The 18,885-nt window shown below is 38.3% G+C and overlaps 1 protein-coding gene across 1 annotated transcript in view; it reads left to right on the top strand.

Moving 5' to 3' along the window:
- LRRC72 (leucine rich repeat containing 72) overlaps window positions 1–18,885 on the top strand; it is a 41,827-nt gene that overhangs the window by 22,434 nt on the left and 508 nt on the right. Inside the window, exons 4-8 of the mRNA XM_082693017.1 lie at window positions 869–950; window positions 2,294–2,404; window positions 9,999–10,088; window positions 11,024–11,176; window positions 18,212–18,239. Of these exons, the coding sequence (XP_082549143.1) occupies window positions 869–950; window positions 2,294–2,404; window positions 9,999–10,088; window positions 11,024–11,176; window positions 18,212–18,239 (464 nt within the window). The remainder of the gene's footprint in view (window positions 1–868; window positions 951–2,293; window positions 2,405–9,998; window positions 10,089–11,023; window positions 11,177–18,211; window positions 18,240–18,885) is intronic.

Raw genomic sequence — 18,885 nt, 5'->3', positions numbered from 1 at the left:
GTCAGTTAAGCGTCTGCCTTCAGCTCAAGACATGATCCCAGGGTCCTGGGATCCAGTCTTGCATGGGGCTCCCTGCTCAGCAAGGAGACTGCTTCCCTGTTTCCTTTTGACCCTCTCCCCCTCATGCTTGCTCCCTTTCCCTCTCCCTCTCCCTCTCAGATAAATAATACTGTTTGGAAAATGGGAGGGGCAGAAGGAGAGGGAAAATCTCAAGCAAACTCCCCTCTGAGTGTGAACCCCAAGCTCGGTGTCACGAAATCACAACCTCCGCTGGGCACTCAACCAGATGAGCCACGCAGGTGCCCCTCCACCATGGTTTGGTATGTCCGGTTGAACAAGGGCCGATCCTTAAGAACTACCAGAAATGCACCAGGGAGAAAAGTTATGCAGGCAAAGCAGAAAACGTGACTCATACACAGATGCAAACATGGCCTCAGCGTTGAGGAGAAAGCCCTGGGCACACACTGGTCACTAAATAATGTGTGATGGTGTGTTAGTGGGTACGTGGGGACAGATCCAGGGAGACTGCAGGCAGCAGAACTGGGAGAAACAGAGTTAGAGCAAAGGGGCTAGGTCAGATTACAGAGGCATTGAAAACTACGCAAGAAGTTTGAGAGAGATAGGATGAGAGCTTTGTCTTCAGTTAGCTGAAAAAGTCTTTTTCATCCCAATGTCCTCAAAGACAATCCAGATAGAAACTCATAGCCCAGACCCAATGGTCAGAAATAATGATAGCAAACATCAAACTTCTCTGATCATACTCTAATTTTATAAATATATATACACATTTATTTATATAGATAGATATAAATACACATACATATATATAAATTACTATAGAAAGTATATTATTCTCTCTCATTTTCAGCTCCAAGGATTAACATTCCTAACTAGAAACTATTGTCTGTCAGAGCTCTATCTGAACAACAATGCCATATTTGACATAGAAGGTATGTCTTCAATGTTTTCTGCTGACTGAATAGATTTTCACTTGAGTAAGAATTAATAACTATCATACTGCTAATGGCATGCAAATATCTATTAGAACATTTCTGGTGAAAATATGGGATGAAATTCATTTTTTAAAATGTTCTTGTATACATTTCATTTTGAAAAATGTGCTTCAGATGACAGTCTTAATGTAATATTGTCCTGTGCCTTATTCAAAATGTGAAAGAATCTTGTTTTAAATAGAAATTGTGCCATGCTCCTGCATAGCTGAACACAAAGTGGGTATTAGGGAAGCAAATTTTAACAATGTTTGGGAGCATTAATCAAAATAAAAACTTCACAAATAGGGACGCCTGGGTGGCTCAGTTGGTTGAACGACTGCCTTCGGCTCAGGTCATGATCCTGGAGTCCCGGAATCGAGTCCCGCATCAGGCTCCCAGCTCCATGGGGAGTCTGCTTCGCTCTCTGACCTCCTCGCTCATGCTCTCTCTCACTGTCTCTCTCTCAAATAAATAAATAAAATCTTAAAAAAAAAAAAAAAACTTCACAAATAGCCTCACTGTTTTCAGTGGCTATGATTTTTAGCAGCCAAACTCCTCTTTTCGCTCTGAGTTAATTTTACATGCGTAACTATCTCTAAGTTGATGATTTCAAGTCAGGTGTAAAAGAACACGATGTACTAGGATCACGAAATACAAAGAGGCACAGCCCCAAACAATCTTTTTAAATTTCATGTATCATAGAGTCAAAATGTCATAAATTTTAAGATCCACCATGATTCCATGTACCATGGAGAAAGAAACTTTGCCAAGTCAGCTGCGATGTGGCTATGGTAAAGACATAGCCCACTTCCATTTCTGTTAAAAATGTGGGAATATGTGAAATTTAGAATCAATACAAATAATATGAATATGTGGCTTCCTGTTGTGTAAAGAAAATATTTAGCTGAGCACGGGGAAGGTACTGAACTAAATGAGTGATTTTTCTCCCTTGATTGGCATTATGAATCTAAGTAACACTGACAAAACAAAACACAACAAAAAGAAGAAGAGTAAAGAAAATAACCCCTCCGAAATCAAACAAACAAAATGATTACTACAGGAAAACAAAACAAAACAAAACCAGAAAACAATAACAGTGGAAAGAAGTTGGTTCTACATGTCCACATCACACTCAATTATTTGAATTCTTGTGCTTTGTTGCATATTTAATGATAAATCACATTATTATTAATAATGACTCCTTGTACCAGCTGAAATGTGTTTTTTGCTTTTGTTTAGCTGGCATGTTTAATTAGCATTGAGAACGTTTAAAATCTTGTTAAAAAAAAAATGTCTTTCAGGCCTGCACTCTCTGCCTTCATTGTACTTGCTCCTGCTCCACCACAATGAGCTAACAAACATTGACGCCACAGTGAAGGAATTAAAGAGGATGCCAAATCTGAAGATCCTAAGTATTTGTTTGTTTTCTTCTATGGCCATAGTTAAAAGACTAACGACACAGGACAGAGGTTATTTTTTAAGTTTAAAATTGATCAATGCTTATAACGAAATCCTTAAATATTCTTGAAAATAAGATTTAATCTTACTCTCTTTTAAAACACGTTCCTGTAAGAAAAACAGATGGAAAACATTTTTTGAGACATGACATGGCGTGACAAAAGCGACAAAAGGTTTACCTGTTTAAATCTGTGTATTTGGTTTTATCTCGGAACTAAGTTTTAGCACGCGTTGTATGATTCCGTTTACATGACGTGTCCCGAATAGACACACCTAGGGAGATAACCACACTGAGTGATAGCTATTTTTAAATAGATTCTTGTTTGTCCAGGACTGGGGGACAGAGGGGACCAGGGAGCCTAGTTAAAGAATAAGGAGATGTGGGGTTCTTCTAGGAGTGATGAAAATGTTTTACAATTGACTGTGGTGATGGTTGGCCAACTCTTCGAATATACTAAAAAACATTAATTTATACTTACAATGGGCGAATCATGTGGTATATGAATTATATTAATAAAACTGATACCAAAAGATAAAAGTTAAGTTCTTTTTTTTTTAAGCTTTCCAGTAGGTGAACAGCAAATTTCATTCATTCATACCCAGCAAAGAGGTAACCTACGCCATGGAAGAAACTGTGAAATGGGTTGGAAAAATAAATAATACACAGTTCTTGCTCAATAAGCTCATAATCTTGAAGGGTAAATAACCCTCACAGGATTGCAACAGCGGATGAAATTTTCTGGGTGTACCAATGGAAAAGACACTCAGACTGATGAGTGGGTTCCCAAACTTGAGAGTTAGGAGACTTGTTTATATAATGTCATGAAATAGATGTTTTTTTTTTCTATTCATTTTCTATTCACTTCTCAGAATTGCCTGAAACAATGTTTTGAATATGTGCAAACTGGTGTTGATGGTGAAGGTTCTGATCAGATCAATACACAGAGTAATTATAGTTTTCATATGCTTTCAGTGCTAATCAGTAATAACATCTACTGTATTGAGGAGAAATGACTCATGTGCTTATATGGACATTGTTTAAACCCAAATATTAAAACTATACCAAGTTCATGGGAATTCCATGCTTCTTTTTTGTTAATCTAAAATTGTGTGGATTTTCCCTTTGAAAAGAAGCTTCACAAACATACAATAATCTGAGTTGATTCCCACATCCCACATCTCCCCTTAGCACATCCACTCAGGCCTGAAACTGTACATTTGGTCAAGACCATCCACACTCCCTCACCGTCCTTACCCACTTACTAGTTAACCATGAACCTATCACCACCCTTTCTTCTCTGCTTCCCCCTATTTAAACGGGTTTTCATTATCTCCTGTTAGTTCCCATCTTGTTCTTCTCAGAGCATAGGTCCAAGGGGCACATTTCTTTTTTTTTAGAGAGCCGGATGTGGGGCTCGATCCCAGGAGCCTGAGATCATGACCTGAGCTGAAGGCAGAGGCTTAACCAACTGAGCCACCCAGGCACCCCATGGGGCGCATTTCTATTGACTACACACTGGATGGTGTTCCCTGGAGCTGGCAGCATGGCCGCTTTGCTACCTTAGACACCTTTTAACATGCAAATAATCCTATGCTTATTTTTGAAACATGATACGTTCTGTGAAAGATTCAGCACTGGCCTGTGTACTGGAACCATCTGGCCCTTGTGCGCTGAACGAACGCTTCTGTGATGAAAAGACTGACTCTGCTAGATCTGGAACTCTCACTTATCTTCATTTTTCCATAAAATGGGCTACTAGCTAGCTCTCAGGATCACCTCAAATATCAAGCTAACTCCGTAAGACATGTTTTTAAAGAGCATTTCTTGACATTGATGTTATTTTGAAGCAGTGACAGAAACAAAAATGGTTTTACTGTGGATTATGTAAATTAGATGATGAATTAAGATGCTCACAGTCTTGAAAGTCTGCTGAGTAGTAAATGGATTTTTAACAATATAACTGACATCTGAAATAATAATTGTTATAACAATATATTTGAATGTCTTCCCTGTTGAGAAAATGCTTTCTTATTATGGTCTCGTTTAAATCTTCACAGAAATCCTACAATCTGATTAGAATGACTTCCTCTTGAATGGTGGGAATGCAAGTGTCCGAACTTTAACCAAACTACTAAGAAATGTCAAAACCTAAACTCATGCCTTGTTTCTTTGTTTTGCACTTATTCATTCACTTGTTTAATAAGTATTTATCTTTTATTCATCCATTAAGTAAATATTTATCATGTGACACTCTAATACATGGTGACACAAAAGTCCCATGGTTTATGGTTTTATAACTTTCGGCCTAAATATTTTTCAGAGAGCTGAGGGAGCTTGATATGGAACTAATTGGATGATTTGCTAAATGTAAGAACTCAGTAATTTAAGGAAACTTATCTTACAATACAAGATTTGGAAGTTAGCAGCCAAGGTCATCCTATCATAGTCAACAGGATTATGCCCTGAACGAAGGTGCCTGGCCCAGGAGTGAGGAGTGTCTGAAATCCAGTCCATGCCCCCCTTGTTCAGCATGTGTGTGTGAGCACAGACTTGTGTCAGCCCTGAGGTGGGAGACAGGAGGGTCTTTTCCAGTTCTTTGAAAGGCTGTTCTGCCAACCAGGTAGTACAATGTCCCTGTCATTACCTGTCACAACAGTTTAAGTGACCTCTACTTAAAACCATAGTGATTATAATTCAAGTTACATAACCACAATGGTTCCAACTGAGAATCTTTGTAGTGAGGTCATTTTTTGAAATGGAGCGAATGCTGTGTCCAATTTCTCAAAGAAAGCATTTTTAGAAAAGTTTTGGTAGCAAATAATGCATACAGTGAACACTTGACCCATTTTGGTTAAAGATATTATGTGGGGAAAAAGTTTCCAAGTACTGGACTACTAATTGTATTGGGGCAGTGATGTGCCCAGATTCCGTTTCTATGAGCCTCATTTGCAATCACAGATTAGATTCAGTTCATTAATTAAAATGAGAGATCCATGCACTTTCAATGTTAAAATTTTTGCCTTTTCAAGCCCTAAAACCGTATAAAGTGCTGAAGTGTGGTTATTATTCCACTCCAATTACAAGGTCTTCAGAGGGTGAGAAAACAGCCTGGAGGGGAAACCTTTAATCCATTTTGGCATTTTCCCCTCCATTGGCGTTTATGAGGAGGCTTGCCAAGAGATGGCCCAGGAGAAGCAGGGCTGGGAGCTTCAGGGAGGCCTAACCCAGCTGCTGAGTGTGAGGTCCTGGAAACGAATTCCTGACTTCCAGACTGAGTCAGGAGGGCCCCACCTCTTCTCTCCAGGCGGTCTACCTTTCCACACCCTTCCTCTCCCGCTCCATTTTCCTCTTCCCTCCCTTTCTGCAAAGTCTTCCTCAGTCAGGATCTACTTCCTGGCTGATGACTTTCCCTGACCTTCCATCTCCCTGCCTCTTTCCTAGCACATGGGGAGAACAGCACCGCATCAGTCACAAGATACTGACATTCTCCTGTTCCTAAAATCTTACTTCCCTCATTTCTCTCAAGTTTTGCTTGTTTCATTAAGCTCCACTGTCGGAAATTACACTTAGACACCTACATTCCTTAATTTTTAGGACTTGCTTCCTAGTGGTGATTTAAGGATTCTTCATTAGAGACAGAATGCTCCTTTCAGGAGAGGGTCTCCATTTTCTTCAGGTTCTACTCTAAAACATTTTCTATCCTTCTTCACTTGGCCCCAGTCCACCACTGACTGCAAATAGCCACGGGCTGAAGAGGGACACTGAGATCAGGGTGTGACTATGATCTCATCAGTCTCTTCATCTGAGCCTCTACCAGAAATGCCCTTCAAGGTGGGACCACCCCTCCCAAACGACTAAACAGAACAATCACCCAATAAAAAGAGCCAAGTGAGTCTTTGCTATTTGTGTTGAAGAAGAGCATTTTCTGACTCTTGCAACTCTCTTCATCCCCTGCTTTAGTCCAAGCTCCCCTTTCAAAAAATTGAGGATGATTTCCATATTCAGTACAAGCACATGGTGTGCAGTGGCCCATAGATGTTAAAGCAAGATGGTGGTAATGATGGAGGGGCTGACCTAACTAAGCAACCTTGAACCAGAACCTCAAAATCATAGTGTCTGACCATTGACAGCTAGACTCACTCCCACAGGCTGGTCTGCATAGACATAGGACATTATGACTTTTAACTTCTCTGTATCATTTTCCCCATATATTAAAAGGGATATTTTGGAGCACCTGGGTGGCTCAGTCAGTTAGGCATCCAACTCTTGATTTTGGCTCAATTCATGATCTTAGGGTCATGGGATCAAATCCCATGTCTGGCTCCATGCTTAGCAGAGTCTGCTTCTCTTCTTCTCTCTCCCTCTGTTCCTCCCCATGCATGCACTGTCTCTCTCTCTCTCTCATTCTAGTAAAGAAATAAATCTTTTTTAAAAAGTGGATGTTTTGGTACATTACCAATCAACTCAACTTTCTTTCAATGGTGGTCTTAAAACTAATGTTCATTTAAATGATGCTTCTTAATTTAGCTTCTAAAGTTTTAAAAAATTGACTGAAGCCAACTATTTGGATAATTTTTTCTCCTCTGTTTCAGTAATAAGTAGCTTCATACATGGGACTAATGTAATTCAAGCTTGTACAGTAAGGTAGTAAAGGCATTTTGATATATTATTGGATAGATGTAAATTGCTTAGACTCAGAATCCAAAATTAAGATAAGCAAGACAGTGCTGGCGCCACGGAGGTGTACTCCATAAGTAGCCTAGGGGGAAAGTGGATTAAATAGTATTAACCTATTGAAAGTGAAAGTGTAAGCAATTTTGCTTCATAGTTTCTAAAGGAATGTACCCATACATCACGGGAGGCCTTCAGAACTTTCAGACACAGGAAACTGATTTCATATCTCAGAAACTTAATTTATGATAATTTTATAGCAGCAATCCAAAACTCATAAATTCAAAATGTTAAATGCTTAATAGTCTGGAAGAGGGGGGAAAAAGAGTTGAAAATAAGATTGCCTCTTTCTAAAACTTAAGAGCAAAGAAAAAAGGGAAAATCATAAAGATGAGATGTCTCTTAAATTTTTCATTTCTATTTTTTTTTTTTTTTTTAACCATAAGTGACTCTTAATCTATTTTTTTTTTTAAGCTAATTTAAGCAGAGGCAGGGCTACCAGCCCATTGTTCTGACCTGCGGTCCCTTAGATTTTACATTAGGATGCAATAAACGGTGAGCCGTCAAGTTTTCAGTACGGGGACGTGTTATTCATGAGTCCTGTAACGGCAATAAGTCTAAATCTGATGTTCTGTTTCGCTGAAGCTAGAAGGTTTTTCAATTTACGTAAAGAAGTGACTTAACTAAAGACTGGAAGAAGCCAAGAGAAGACATGAAATAGGAATGTTCCCAGAGGGAAAAGAGTCTGAAGAGGATGCAAAGAGTAAATGTCACTGGTTCCCGTTCTGTGAACATCCTAGGCAGCAGCAGATTCCACTCCCCGCTGCCAGAATGGACCACAGGGTCCTGAGTTGTCAGATGGGATTCTCCAACGCAGCAACCGCAGAGCCGACTTCTGCACTAAAGCATTTGTGATGGGACTTTCTCTTCCTCCTGAACTCTCGTTAGCAACGATTGTGTTTTGCTTTTCCATCACTGAAGGACGTTTCTGTTCTCTTTCTGGCTCAAGCTACAATGCGTGATCCCTGTGGATCATTTAAGAACCTGTCCTTATTATTGGTTTAATATACATCCATTCTACTCCCTGTCCAGTACTTGTAATTATTGGTTACCACTTTAAATTCCCTCCCTTTTAAGCTTAAAATGTAAACCCTTTCTGTCACTCGAGAAATCCTGCAAATCTTCCATTTCATTTTTCCTCTCTTTCCCTCACTGCACACACATTTCCTGTCTTTTTAAATTCCTGGGTGCTCCTGGCTCTCTAGTTTCTTTCTTTCTTTTTAAAAGATTTTATTTATTTATTTGACAGAGATTACAAGTAGGCAGAGAGAGAGGAAGGGAAGCAGGCCCCCTGCTGAGCAGAGAACCCAATGTGGGACTCAATCCCAGGACCCTGAGATCATGACCTGAGCTGAAGGCAGCAGCTTAACCCACTGAGCCACCCAGGCGCCCCAGCTCCCCAGTTTCTTGTCTGCCTTCCTCATTCCAAGAGCTTTCCTTTAAGAGCTACCAGGTGTCTTCCATTGCCTGCTCTAAGTCCTTCTAAAGCTCAAGTTTTCCACAGGGAAGAGCCATAAGTAATGATTTGATTAGCCAGAAAAGTTTGTGTTTATACAGTAAATATCAAAATGTTTTATAACCTACAGGGAAAACATCTAGAAGAGTTAAATTTTTTCAGTTTTTAGCAAAATCATTGTGTTCTAAGCACGCCCTCGTCTTCTTCATGTTGCCAACTGCTCTTTCCTGGGCTTCTAATGCTTAATATTTTCGTGCTTTTATCAAGCCTCTCTCTATTTTACAGTCAAATGCCACAGCGCTACTCCTAAATTTAACATGCGCAATAAATGAGCCCCATTTCGGGAGGGAGTGATGTGGTTATACGACGGCTGGAACTCTTTCTCCTACTGCCACCTAGTGGTGATTCTCCTCCCCAGACGCTTTTTTCCCCCGAAGGGAAGAGAGCTTTAGCTCCAAGAGCTAAAGATACCCACGTGGAAATCATAAAAGTTTTATTTCACATTGTATTAAAATAACCCTGTTTAATATATCCAGGGAGGAATAGAGTAGCGATACTACTCTTTCCCTAAAAATAAAATTCTCACGACTTCTAGTTGAAGATTTTAAAAAATGTATCTGCATGTGGATGCGTAGAGCCTGTGACGTCAGCCACGCCAGGAGCTCTTCCACCTGCGCTTGCTTCCCACCTCCAACCCCTGTGGGACACAGCCTGATTCATGAGGGATCCCGGCACCTGAGCTAAGGAAGTCAGAGGCACGTGCATCTGGCCAGAGGGAGACACCATCCAAGATCAGCACCAGCTCTGGTCTGTTCCTGCGGAGATGTGAAGCTGCTACAGGTGCTTAGGTACTCAGAAATATGTGCAGTGGTTTTAAGTGGAGAAGGAAAACTTTATTTGGTCCGTGCCATGTACAGCACGTCTACCCATCTCCAGGCGGCACCCGTGTGACCTCTGAGACTGGAAGAAGAGAACCAAGTGAATAAATCCTGTCACAGAGAACAGCATCCAGACCCCACAGAGCTGATCTCTTGTTCTTCCTTTACTAATTAACTGATGGCTAAAATTTTCCTCGTTCGTGGTAGAATTGGGCCAACACTATGTCTCCAGCACCTTGCACGGTTCTTAGTATATACAGTAAGCACTCAAGAAATATTTGTTGAATGAATGAATTTCACAAATGAGAAATAAGTGCTGCTCTGAAAAAGTGAGATTAGGGAGGCCACTGGTTTGGTCTATGAAGCAGAATTTTACATGTTCTTACGTTTCATATTAATTCTGCAATTTCCTAAATTTTATCCAGTGATAAATGAAACCAGTTTTGAAATCTGACATCTTAATTTGGATTCTTTCTTTGCAGCTCTCTACCAAAACCCTTTGTGCCAATATAACCTGTACCGTTTATATGTAATCTACCACCTTCCGGAAGTACAATATCTTGACCGAAAAGGTAAGGATACCTCTTACAGAGAAATATTTGAAAGGCAGTCTTATAGTTCACTAGTTTAAAAATGCTGAAAGTCTTTGAAAATAGTTCTCTTTGTAAGTGAAGGTTTTTCAATGACTTATTTTTGAAATTTTTGCTCTGTGAAATTTGCCCTAGTTTAGGAATTCATTTCTCTTGATCACTGTATGGAAAAGGCCACCTAACTGAGTGTGAGAATAGGTCTCCTCATCCTGATTTGGACATGAATGTATTGAATGCCAAATCATCTATTCCTGGTATTTTAGTGTTTTATTTCACAAATGAAAGAATTGGACAAAATCTCTTAAGGCTTATTTAAGTTCTAAAAATTATATTCTTTGCAATTCTGTAAACATACATATTAAAACTTGTATATTCAATGATAACTTCTCTATGAATACATCTTAAACATTGTAGACAAACTAGCATGTTTGATTTATCTGAGCCACAAAGATAAGCAGCCTCACTGCATTTACTTTACATCTCGGGGGAGCCTCTCACATCCAAGTGTGTTCCCCATCCCTCTACCTACCTTTCTATCTCTATAGGTTTGGAAATTCTTAATAATTAATTACTAACTCCCCAACGAGGATATCTAAAACCTACATTTATTCCTGTTATTCCTCACAGCCCTGAGGAAAGGAAAGACTGTATCATAGCTGTGATTGCAGCCATCCACGGTGATGTGTTAGAAAGTGTTTGGGATGCATCAGGAGGATCTGTGCCTTGCAACATGAGTGGCATATACCGAGCATTTGTAAGATTATGGAAATCACTGTGACTGCCCTTCACGGTTTTGACAGTGTGTTCACATATAGCATAGTTCAGATAAACACATTATTGAAACTCTTCAATTGTATTCTGAATGCCTCTGCATCTCTATAATGCTATGCAATAACATTACTATTTGCATTTGTCAGAAGTTACAGAAGATGAGAGAAGATCAATGATTACCGTTTTTAACCATAAAAGGACTCATGTCATTCAATCAATAGCATTCGGAAGAAGAGTAGATGCCTCGTGGAATCCTAGAGCACCACTTAAGCAAAAACCAGCCCAGAGAGTACCTCCAGGTATTTTGAAAAAGAAGAAAAATGAAATTAAAAGTGCTTAGACTTCGGCTAACTGGATTGTAATAGTAACAACTGCAATTTATAATAAGTGAAATACCTACATAGTGAAATGAATATTTTCCAATTTTATTAGTCTAATTAAAGCAATATGCAATTTTATCTTCATTTGTATATATTAAATTAAGTGAAGTAATAATGATAACAATGACATATTTTCTTGAAGTTCTTACTTCAGTTTCTAGTACAGTATAAAAGGCTCAGTAAATGATCTGTTGTTATTATTACCACTATCACTGGGCAGTTTCACCAATTAAAACTATAAGTTGCTGATAATATGGAAAAAACATTAAGAAGAAAGATAGATCATCTACAATTCCTTCACCCAGAAATAATCACTGTTAATGTTTTGGTTGGATCCATATACCTTCAGTGATGTTTCATTTGTTGGAATTTAATTTCTTATACGTAACAGAAATACAACTTCAATGACTTAAGGAAGTAGAGTTTTTCTCACACAGCAAAGAGTACAAAGGTAGGGTGTGCTGTGTTAGCACAAAGTTCAATGATATCATTGGTGTTCAAGAATATATCCATATCTACTCTTAGTGTGCTTTTTGGTTACAAGGTGGCTGTTACATCACCAGGCATCACAGGAGATAGAAAAAAAAAAAGGTGCAAAGACAGAAACATTTTCTTCATGACACTCTGCCCAAGAGACAAACATAGATTTTCAAACAAACAAACAAACAAACAAACAAAAACAAAACTAAAAAATATTTTATAGAAATGAAGGAAAAAATATTAAATTGGGAAATAATTTTGAAAAAATTGCCCAGAATGCAGCATAGAGAAAGAAGAAGAAGTAGAAAATACTAATTAGCTTTGGGACAAGAAGGCATTAGAAACAGAAGGTCCAGTATCAGCTTATTTTTCCTGCAAGGAAAAAATAGAGAAATAGAGGGCAATGTTTGAACTGATAATGACGAAGATTTTCCAAATTTGATAAGCTATGAGTCCTTAGATATTCGAAGACATAAAAAACATACAGCGATGACAAAAAGCCACACTGAAGGCAAAATGATCTAAAAATAGAATGAAAAAGGACATTACCTATAAAATAATAATTTATAGATTCACAACAAAATCCCCAACTGCAATTATGAAGTCAGAATACAGTGATCCAAGACTTTTAAAATGCTAAGGAAAAGTAATTGTCAACCAAAAATTCTACAACTGGCTAAGCTAATCAAAAATGAGCAAGAGATGAAAAAAAAAAAAAGGCAAAATCAAGACTTTTCCCTCAACTTTTTAATGTGAGAAATTTTCTAATAGAGGAAACCTTGAAGGAATATTAAATACCTACATATGCTCATGTATGATATGATTATTAGTATTCTGCCCTTTTCACCCTTCATAGATGAGGCTTTGCCTTTTTTTTTTCTTTAAGGACTTCCTCAGAAGCTTCTAGTTACATCTGATTGGAAATCACCAACTCAATGTAAACTGGAAAACATCAAAATACCACTGAACAATTTAAATGTTTTACTTGTTGACATCATGGACATCACTCCTAAATAATTTAGCCTATAAGTTTAAAAATAAGGACACTGTCCTATATGCCCACAATGCCACCATACCTAAAAAAAATACTTTGTGTACAGATATTATTTAACATACAATAATACATATTCAAAGTTTCCCAGTTGGTTCAAGATGGTTGCTGTAGCTTCTTTTTCAACCCAGACATCAGTCAAGGTTCATAATTATATCTGGTTGTTATGGACCTTTATTCTTTTAAAATTTAAAATAAATTTCTTTTTTTTTTTTAATTTATTTGACAGAGAAAGAAAGAGCACAAATAGAGAGGCAGGCAGAGAGAGGGGCAAGCAGGTTCCCTGCTGAGCAGAGAGCCTGATGCGGGGCTTGATCTCAGGACCCTGAAATCATGACCTGAGCCGAAGGCAGCGGCTTAACCCACTGAGCCACCCAGGCACCCCTAAAATAAATTTCTAAATTTGTTTCCATGACTTTTTAGGAACTAGGCCAATTACCCTTTAGAATGCATCAATTTGTATGATTATTTCCATGAGGTGTCATTGAACTTGCTCCTTTAGTGATTCCATGTCCTGAAGAATGGAAAAAATGTCTCTAGGCCATGTTCTGGATGCAAAAGGGACTAGTGTAGCGCATTGGTTTTGCAAATGTGGTCCCCAGACCAGTAACAGCAGCATCACTTAAGAACTCATTATGAATGCAAAATCTTACCCCCAAAGAGATCTACTAAATTAGAAACTCCAGGACCCAAAAAGCTGTGTTTTAACAAGCCCTTCAGGTGATCCTGAGACACATACCAGTTAAAGAACCACCCGTGTAGAGGAGAGAGCACAAAACACAAGTTTTGGGATCAGATCCGACCTAGGTTTGAACACCAGCTGTGTTAGTAGTTAGAAGTTTTATTAGCCCAGACATAAATTTGTTTCAGCTTTCTGATTCTTAAAAATAGGGACTGTATCTTCCTCTGGCTATGACGACACTCAGTATGGAAATATTGCAACTCCTGATCTACCACATATTGAGGGCGTGATAAACTGAGCTGCTCTGTTAGTCTCGACCCTGGTTTTCTTTCACTTCATGTTAAGATGCGCAAACTGAACGTTATCAGATTAGTGTGAGTGAACCAGGCTGTGCTAGGAATTGCATCCCCACATAGAAAATCTCCACTCCTAAAAATAGCTTACACAGTAACAAGCAATGTAAGACCACCCTATATGTTTTTCTGGCTACAGTAGTTACAGGTGTGAGGGGGACCAATGATCACGATGTTTAGTACTTTTCTTTGGTGCAATCAGATTGCTTTTGAAAAAACTGTTAGCATTTTATTCTCTTTACTGTTTTTCCATATTAAGCCTCTAAAAACAAAATCAGAGGAAGAAAGAATAGGGAGAGTGTTTTATTGCACTTGAGAGTTGTTCTTATTAATTCATAGCTATGTTGACTGTAGTCCTCTTAAAAATTGGCCTGACCCTAATCTACTCCTTTCCTACAGAATGCCAATATAGCGTAGCAACTAAATAGTATTTTTAGTCCAATGCTTTAGCTTGGCTTATTTTAGCTTATCTTAGTAGCTGACCATGTATAAAGAAACTAATAAAACCCACTATGTAATAGGTTTTGAAAATACGTCTTAGAGTTATATAGTTTCTGTATTTGCTTTGATGTAAGTCTCATCTTGCTGGGACATGAACATTTAGGATTCTGAATTCTTTTACTGGAAGGAAACCACACCTAAAACTGTTCATAAGGCAATTTTCACACCACATTTTGACTTCATTATCTTTAATCTTAAATTGGGAGAGAAACCAATTATGTTCAAATAGCTCAAGGAGTAAAGGTCAACTTGGAATTTCTTTAAATCCCAGCTATCCATACGTGTCAAATAGATATGAGCAAAATACACGCACCTGTTTCCATTAATGTCTTTCGTGCTTCTTGCACGATAATCAACAACCTCAGAATTAAAACGCTGTGGGCTTTTTATACGGCGTTAAAGAAGCAGGTATTTACAGATTTCCCACCAGCTACCTAAATGGGAAAAGACATTAAGGCATTTAAAAGAAATGAAAATAGGGGCACCTGAATGGCTCAGTCGGTCAAGCAGCTGCCTTTGCTCAGGTCATGATTTCTGGGTCCTGGGATGGAGCCCCACGTTGGGCTCCCTGCTCAGTGGAGAACCTTCTTCACCCTCTCCCTCTGTCTTTCCTCCCGATGGCTTTCTATTTCTCTCTCCTGCTCACTCTCCTTGCTTCTCTCAAATTAAAAAAAAAAGAAAGAAATCTTTAAAAAAAAGAAATGAAATGAAAATATCAAAAAAATTTTTAAATGTCTTCTAGCAGTCCAAGTGAAGCTGCTGGGTTTCTGTGATGTTTTCTCTTTTCCCCTAAATAAGACAGAACTCCAGGTGCTGAGACAAGGCTGGGGGATGATGTCCCTGAGCCTGGGCCTAGCAGCTAAAGCATGTGCTAGGAAGAGTAAGAAGACAACCAAAAAGAAAATCAGGTAGACTGTTTAAAAAATGGTAGTTCACCACAGTAGGTGAATCCAGATACAAGGCAAGAAGACAGAATCCAGAGAAACGTGAAAACTAGAAGTTTTTTCCTAAAGATTTATTTACATAGGGGCGCCTGGGTGGCTCAGTGGGATAAAGCCTCTGCCTTCATTCAGCTCAGGTCATGATCCCAGGGTCCTGGGTTCGAGTTCCACATCGGGCTCTCTGCTCAGCAGGGAGCCTGCTGCCTCCTCTTTCTCTGCCTGCTTCTCTGCCTACTTGTGATCTGCGTCTGTCAAATAAATAAAATCTTAAAAAAAAAAAAGATTTATTTACATATTTGAAAGAGAGAGAGAGAGAGAGCAGGAGTGGGAGGGGCAGAGGAGGAGAGAATATCTCAAGCCGACTTTGTGCAGAGCACAGTCTCGTGCAGGGCTCAATCTCACGACCCTGAGATCATGACCTGAGCCAAAACCAAGAGTTAGATGCTTAACTGATTCTGCCACCCAGGTGGAAAAATTAAAAATTTTTCAAAATTAAAAGTTTTGAGCTGGGGGACTGAAGGTTCAGGAAGCCAGGCTTTAAAGACATCCCTGATTCTGGGTAGCAGTGACACCGGGCAAACCCTGGAAAGCAAATGCCAAGCGCTCTTTGTCCACGAAGCCTCAGAGAGGTAGCAGAGGCCAGTGTGAGATCTGGAGATTGGTTGGGAATTGAGAAATGTGCAGGGTCAGAAGAATCTGTGAAGGCAAAAATCAGCAGGCAGCAGAGCGCGCCATGGAAGCCAGGCAGGCACCATTTGCATAGAAAATAATGATGGGGTCACTGGCCCTGACGCATGCTATGGAGGACCCTGGGCCAAAGAAATAAACTAAAACTGGGTGCCAGGGTGGCTCAGTCCATTAGCATTCCAACCCTTGATCTCAGCTCACATCTTGATCTCAGGGTCGTGAGTGCAAGCCCTGTGTTGGGCTCCACGCTGGGTATGGAGCCCACTTGAAAAAAAAAAAAGGAAGAAACTAAAACCACTTTCTTAGGAAGACATCGCAGGGAAAAATACATTCCAGAAAGATTAACAATCTAAATGTAAATGAAAAGTACTGAAAAAAGAAAAAACCTTTTATAATTCTGAGAAGGCAGCCAATCAAAGCTTTACATAAAACCTGTGGCCACAAAAATGAAAATGTTGACAGATTTAAACTACATATAAATGAAAACCATTCTATGATGAAGGGACAAAATTAAGAGATATTAGAAGAAATCGTTACAATACATACAATAGGCAAAAGTTAACTCCTGTTATATTACAGTGTTTCTATAAATCAATCGGTAAACTCCAAGTTAAAAAAGTGACAAAAGCTATGGATAATGCATTTAGAGAAGGGAATAAATGTGATATCTAATGACCAGACTTATTAGTGAGTGAATAAATGCAAAATAAAAAAATGAGATATTATTTTCATCCTGCAGATACTTAGAAGTTGAAAAGGTTATTAAAAGTGAATAATTAAGGGAGAAAAAGTACAATTTACATGTTCATGATGAGAGTGTAAATGAGTTCATCTTTCTTGGAAGATCATATGACAATATGAAGCATCCACCAACATATAAAATGTGCAAATCATTCAACATAGCAATTAAATTTGTAGGCTCTTTGCAGAAGTATTTGCATATAGGAACAAAGATTTATATGTAAAGCTATTCATTGAAACATTTTGTGTAGTAGAAAAAAATAATGAAAATACTCTGGATGGTCCTTCACAGAATATTAAGTGATGGCACATTCATACAGTATGCACTGTTGTACTTGAGAATTATTCTATGATATACTGAGTATAAAACATGCATCATGGAGTAGTGTAATGCAGAGTACTAACAAAATTGGAGCGGAGTACATACATGTATGTAAGTACATGTGTGTATGCACATAGGAGGCTGGAAACATACATACAAAACTCTCACAGTGATAACCTCCGAGAAGAATAAGGAGAAAGGTCACAAGAAGTTTCGTTCTCTATTGTTTTCCCGTTTATATCCATTGTAAGCAAAAGGTGCACTTAATAATTTTTAAAAAACTGTAGGAGAGGGCACCAGGCTTGGCTCAGTGGAAAGAGCATGGGACTCTTAATTTGGGGACGTGAGTTCAAGCCCCACAATGGAGTAGAGATTCCTTAAAAATAAATAAATAAATAATCTTTAAAAGTGTAAGAAAAGAGTCTGGGGAGATCAGAAAGGGAATGGGAGCCCTGGGTTACCCATTTGTGAAGAGCAGGATGCCAGGAACTCGTAAGGCAGAGTTGCTGCTTGCAGATTGGCAGGACTCACATTGTGGGCTTTGGTGGCCCAACAGGTGCTGGTACGTTCCAGAGGCCCGAGGCCTCTGGAGAGGAATGAACAAAGCGATGACAGCCTCTGGAAGATACCATAAGAAATCCGGGCTTTGAGGACTAGTCTTTGAGCTCCCAAAGCTAGGAAAAATGGAGATTCTTGTGATTTAGGATTTGTTCATTCGATTTCTTTGAAGTTAATGCCAAAAATCCAAATGGTTTAAACTGCCCGAAATATTTCTCCTCATTCAGTCTGTTAGTCCATTTATAGATGCATGTGTCTATCTGGAAAAAAAAAAAAAAAAGGATTGGTTTCTGCATGAGACTCAGTATCTTAATTACAAAAATCCCCACTTGGATTCCACTGGTAACTTAATTGATTAAGCATTCTGTTCTCAGAGTTTTGAGATCTGTATTGAATTAAAGAATTTGCCTCAAAACCTAAGGCAAACCAGAGGCACTATACCTAAGAGAAAAGTTAAGTTTGAGCTCAGGTATCAAGGCATTTTTTGAAGGATTGAACTATTCTATTCATCTAAATAACCATTCAAAAATCAGAGAGTTGGATTCTAGACTTTTTCTTATAGGAAAAGCTCCACTGTTTTTAAATGCTGAGTAAACATTTGAAAAATACTAATTCAGAAATGTGGTTTTTTTTTTTAGATTTTGCTTTTGCGAATAATGTAGACAAGTAAGTGCTTTTTAACTTTACTTTTATTATCAAATTATTTCATAATTGTGTTGACTTTAAATTATCTTCATTTCCCAAAATAGATTTTAATGAGTTAAAAAATGACTAACTTCAATAGATGGGGAAAAAATGCTGTCTTTCTGCGATATATAAGCTCAAGCTATTTATTCATATTTGACATACTTAGGTTTTTAATATTATTATAACCAGAAAAAAATGAAAAGCTGATTCAATGCATAAAAAATAAAACCTAAAACTTATTAGCAAATTACAAATGTTTAATATTCCTCTAAATATGTTCAGTGACAGAAGTTATGCAGATTAACATTTAAATTCCTTGGGATTTACATTTTCAAAAGCAAATACTTCATTAAACTATGGAAAACCTTTCAAATTCATGAATATTGATGAACTTTAAAAATCATCACTCTTTTTAAATTTTGCACTTAGGCATTTTTTTCTTTGGATTCAGGGTTGAAAAATATCATCCCCAAACACATTTATAAAATAAGAGCATAATGTGGAGAAATCATAACTTTCTAATAAAATGTGCTTAAGACACTCATATGCATATGACATCTACAAATATTTTAATCACCTCATTTAGCACTGGCTTCAAATCATAAACACATTAAGGTGTGAGACT

Source organism: Mustela nivalis, assembly GCF_964662115.1.
Source record: "Mustela nivalis genome assembly, chromosome: 12".
In the NCBI taxonomy this organism is placed as follows: Eukaryota; Metazoa; Chordata; class Mammalia; order Carnivora; family Mustelidae; genus Mustela; species Mustela nivalis.
The sequence above is the reverse complement of the archived record's forward strand: the minus strand, read 5'-3'. Positions and strand labels throughout refer to the sequence as shown.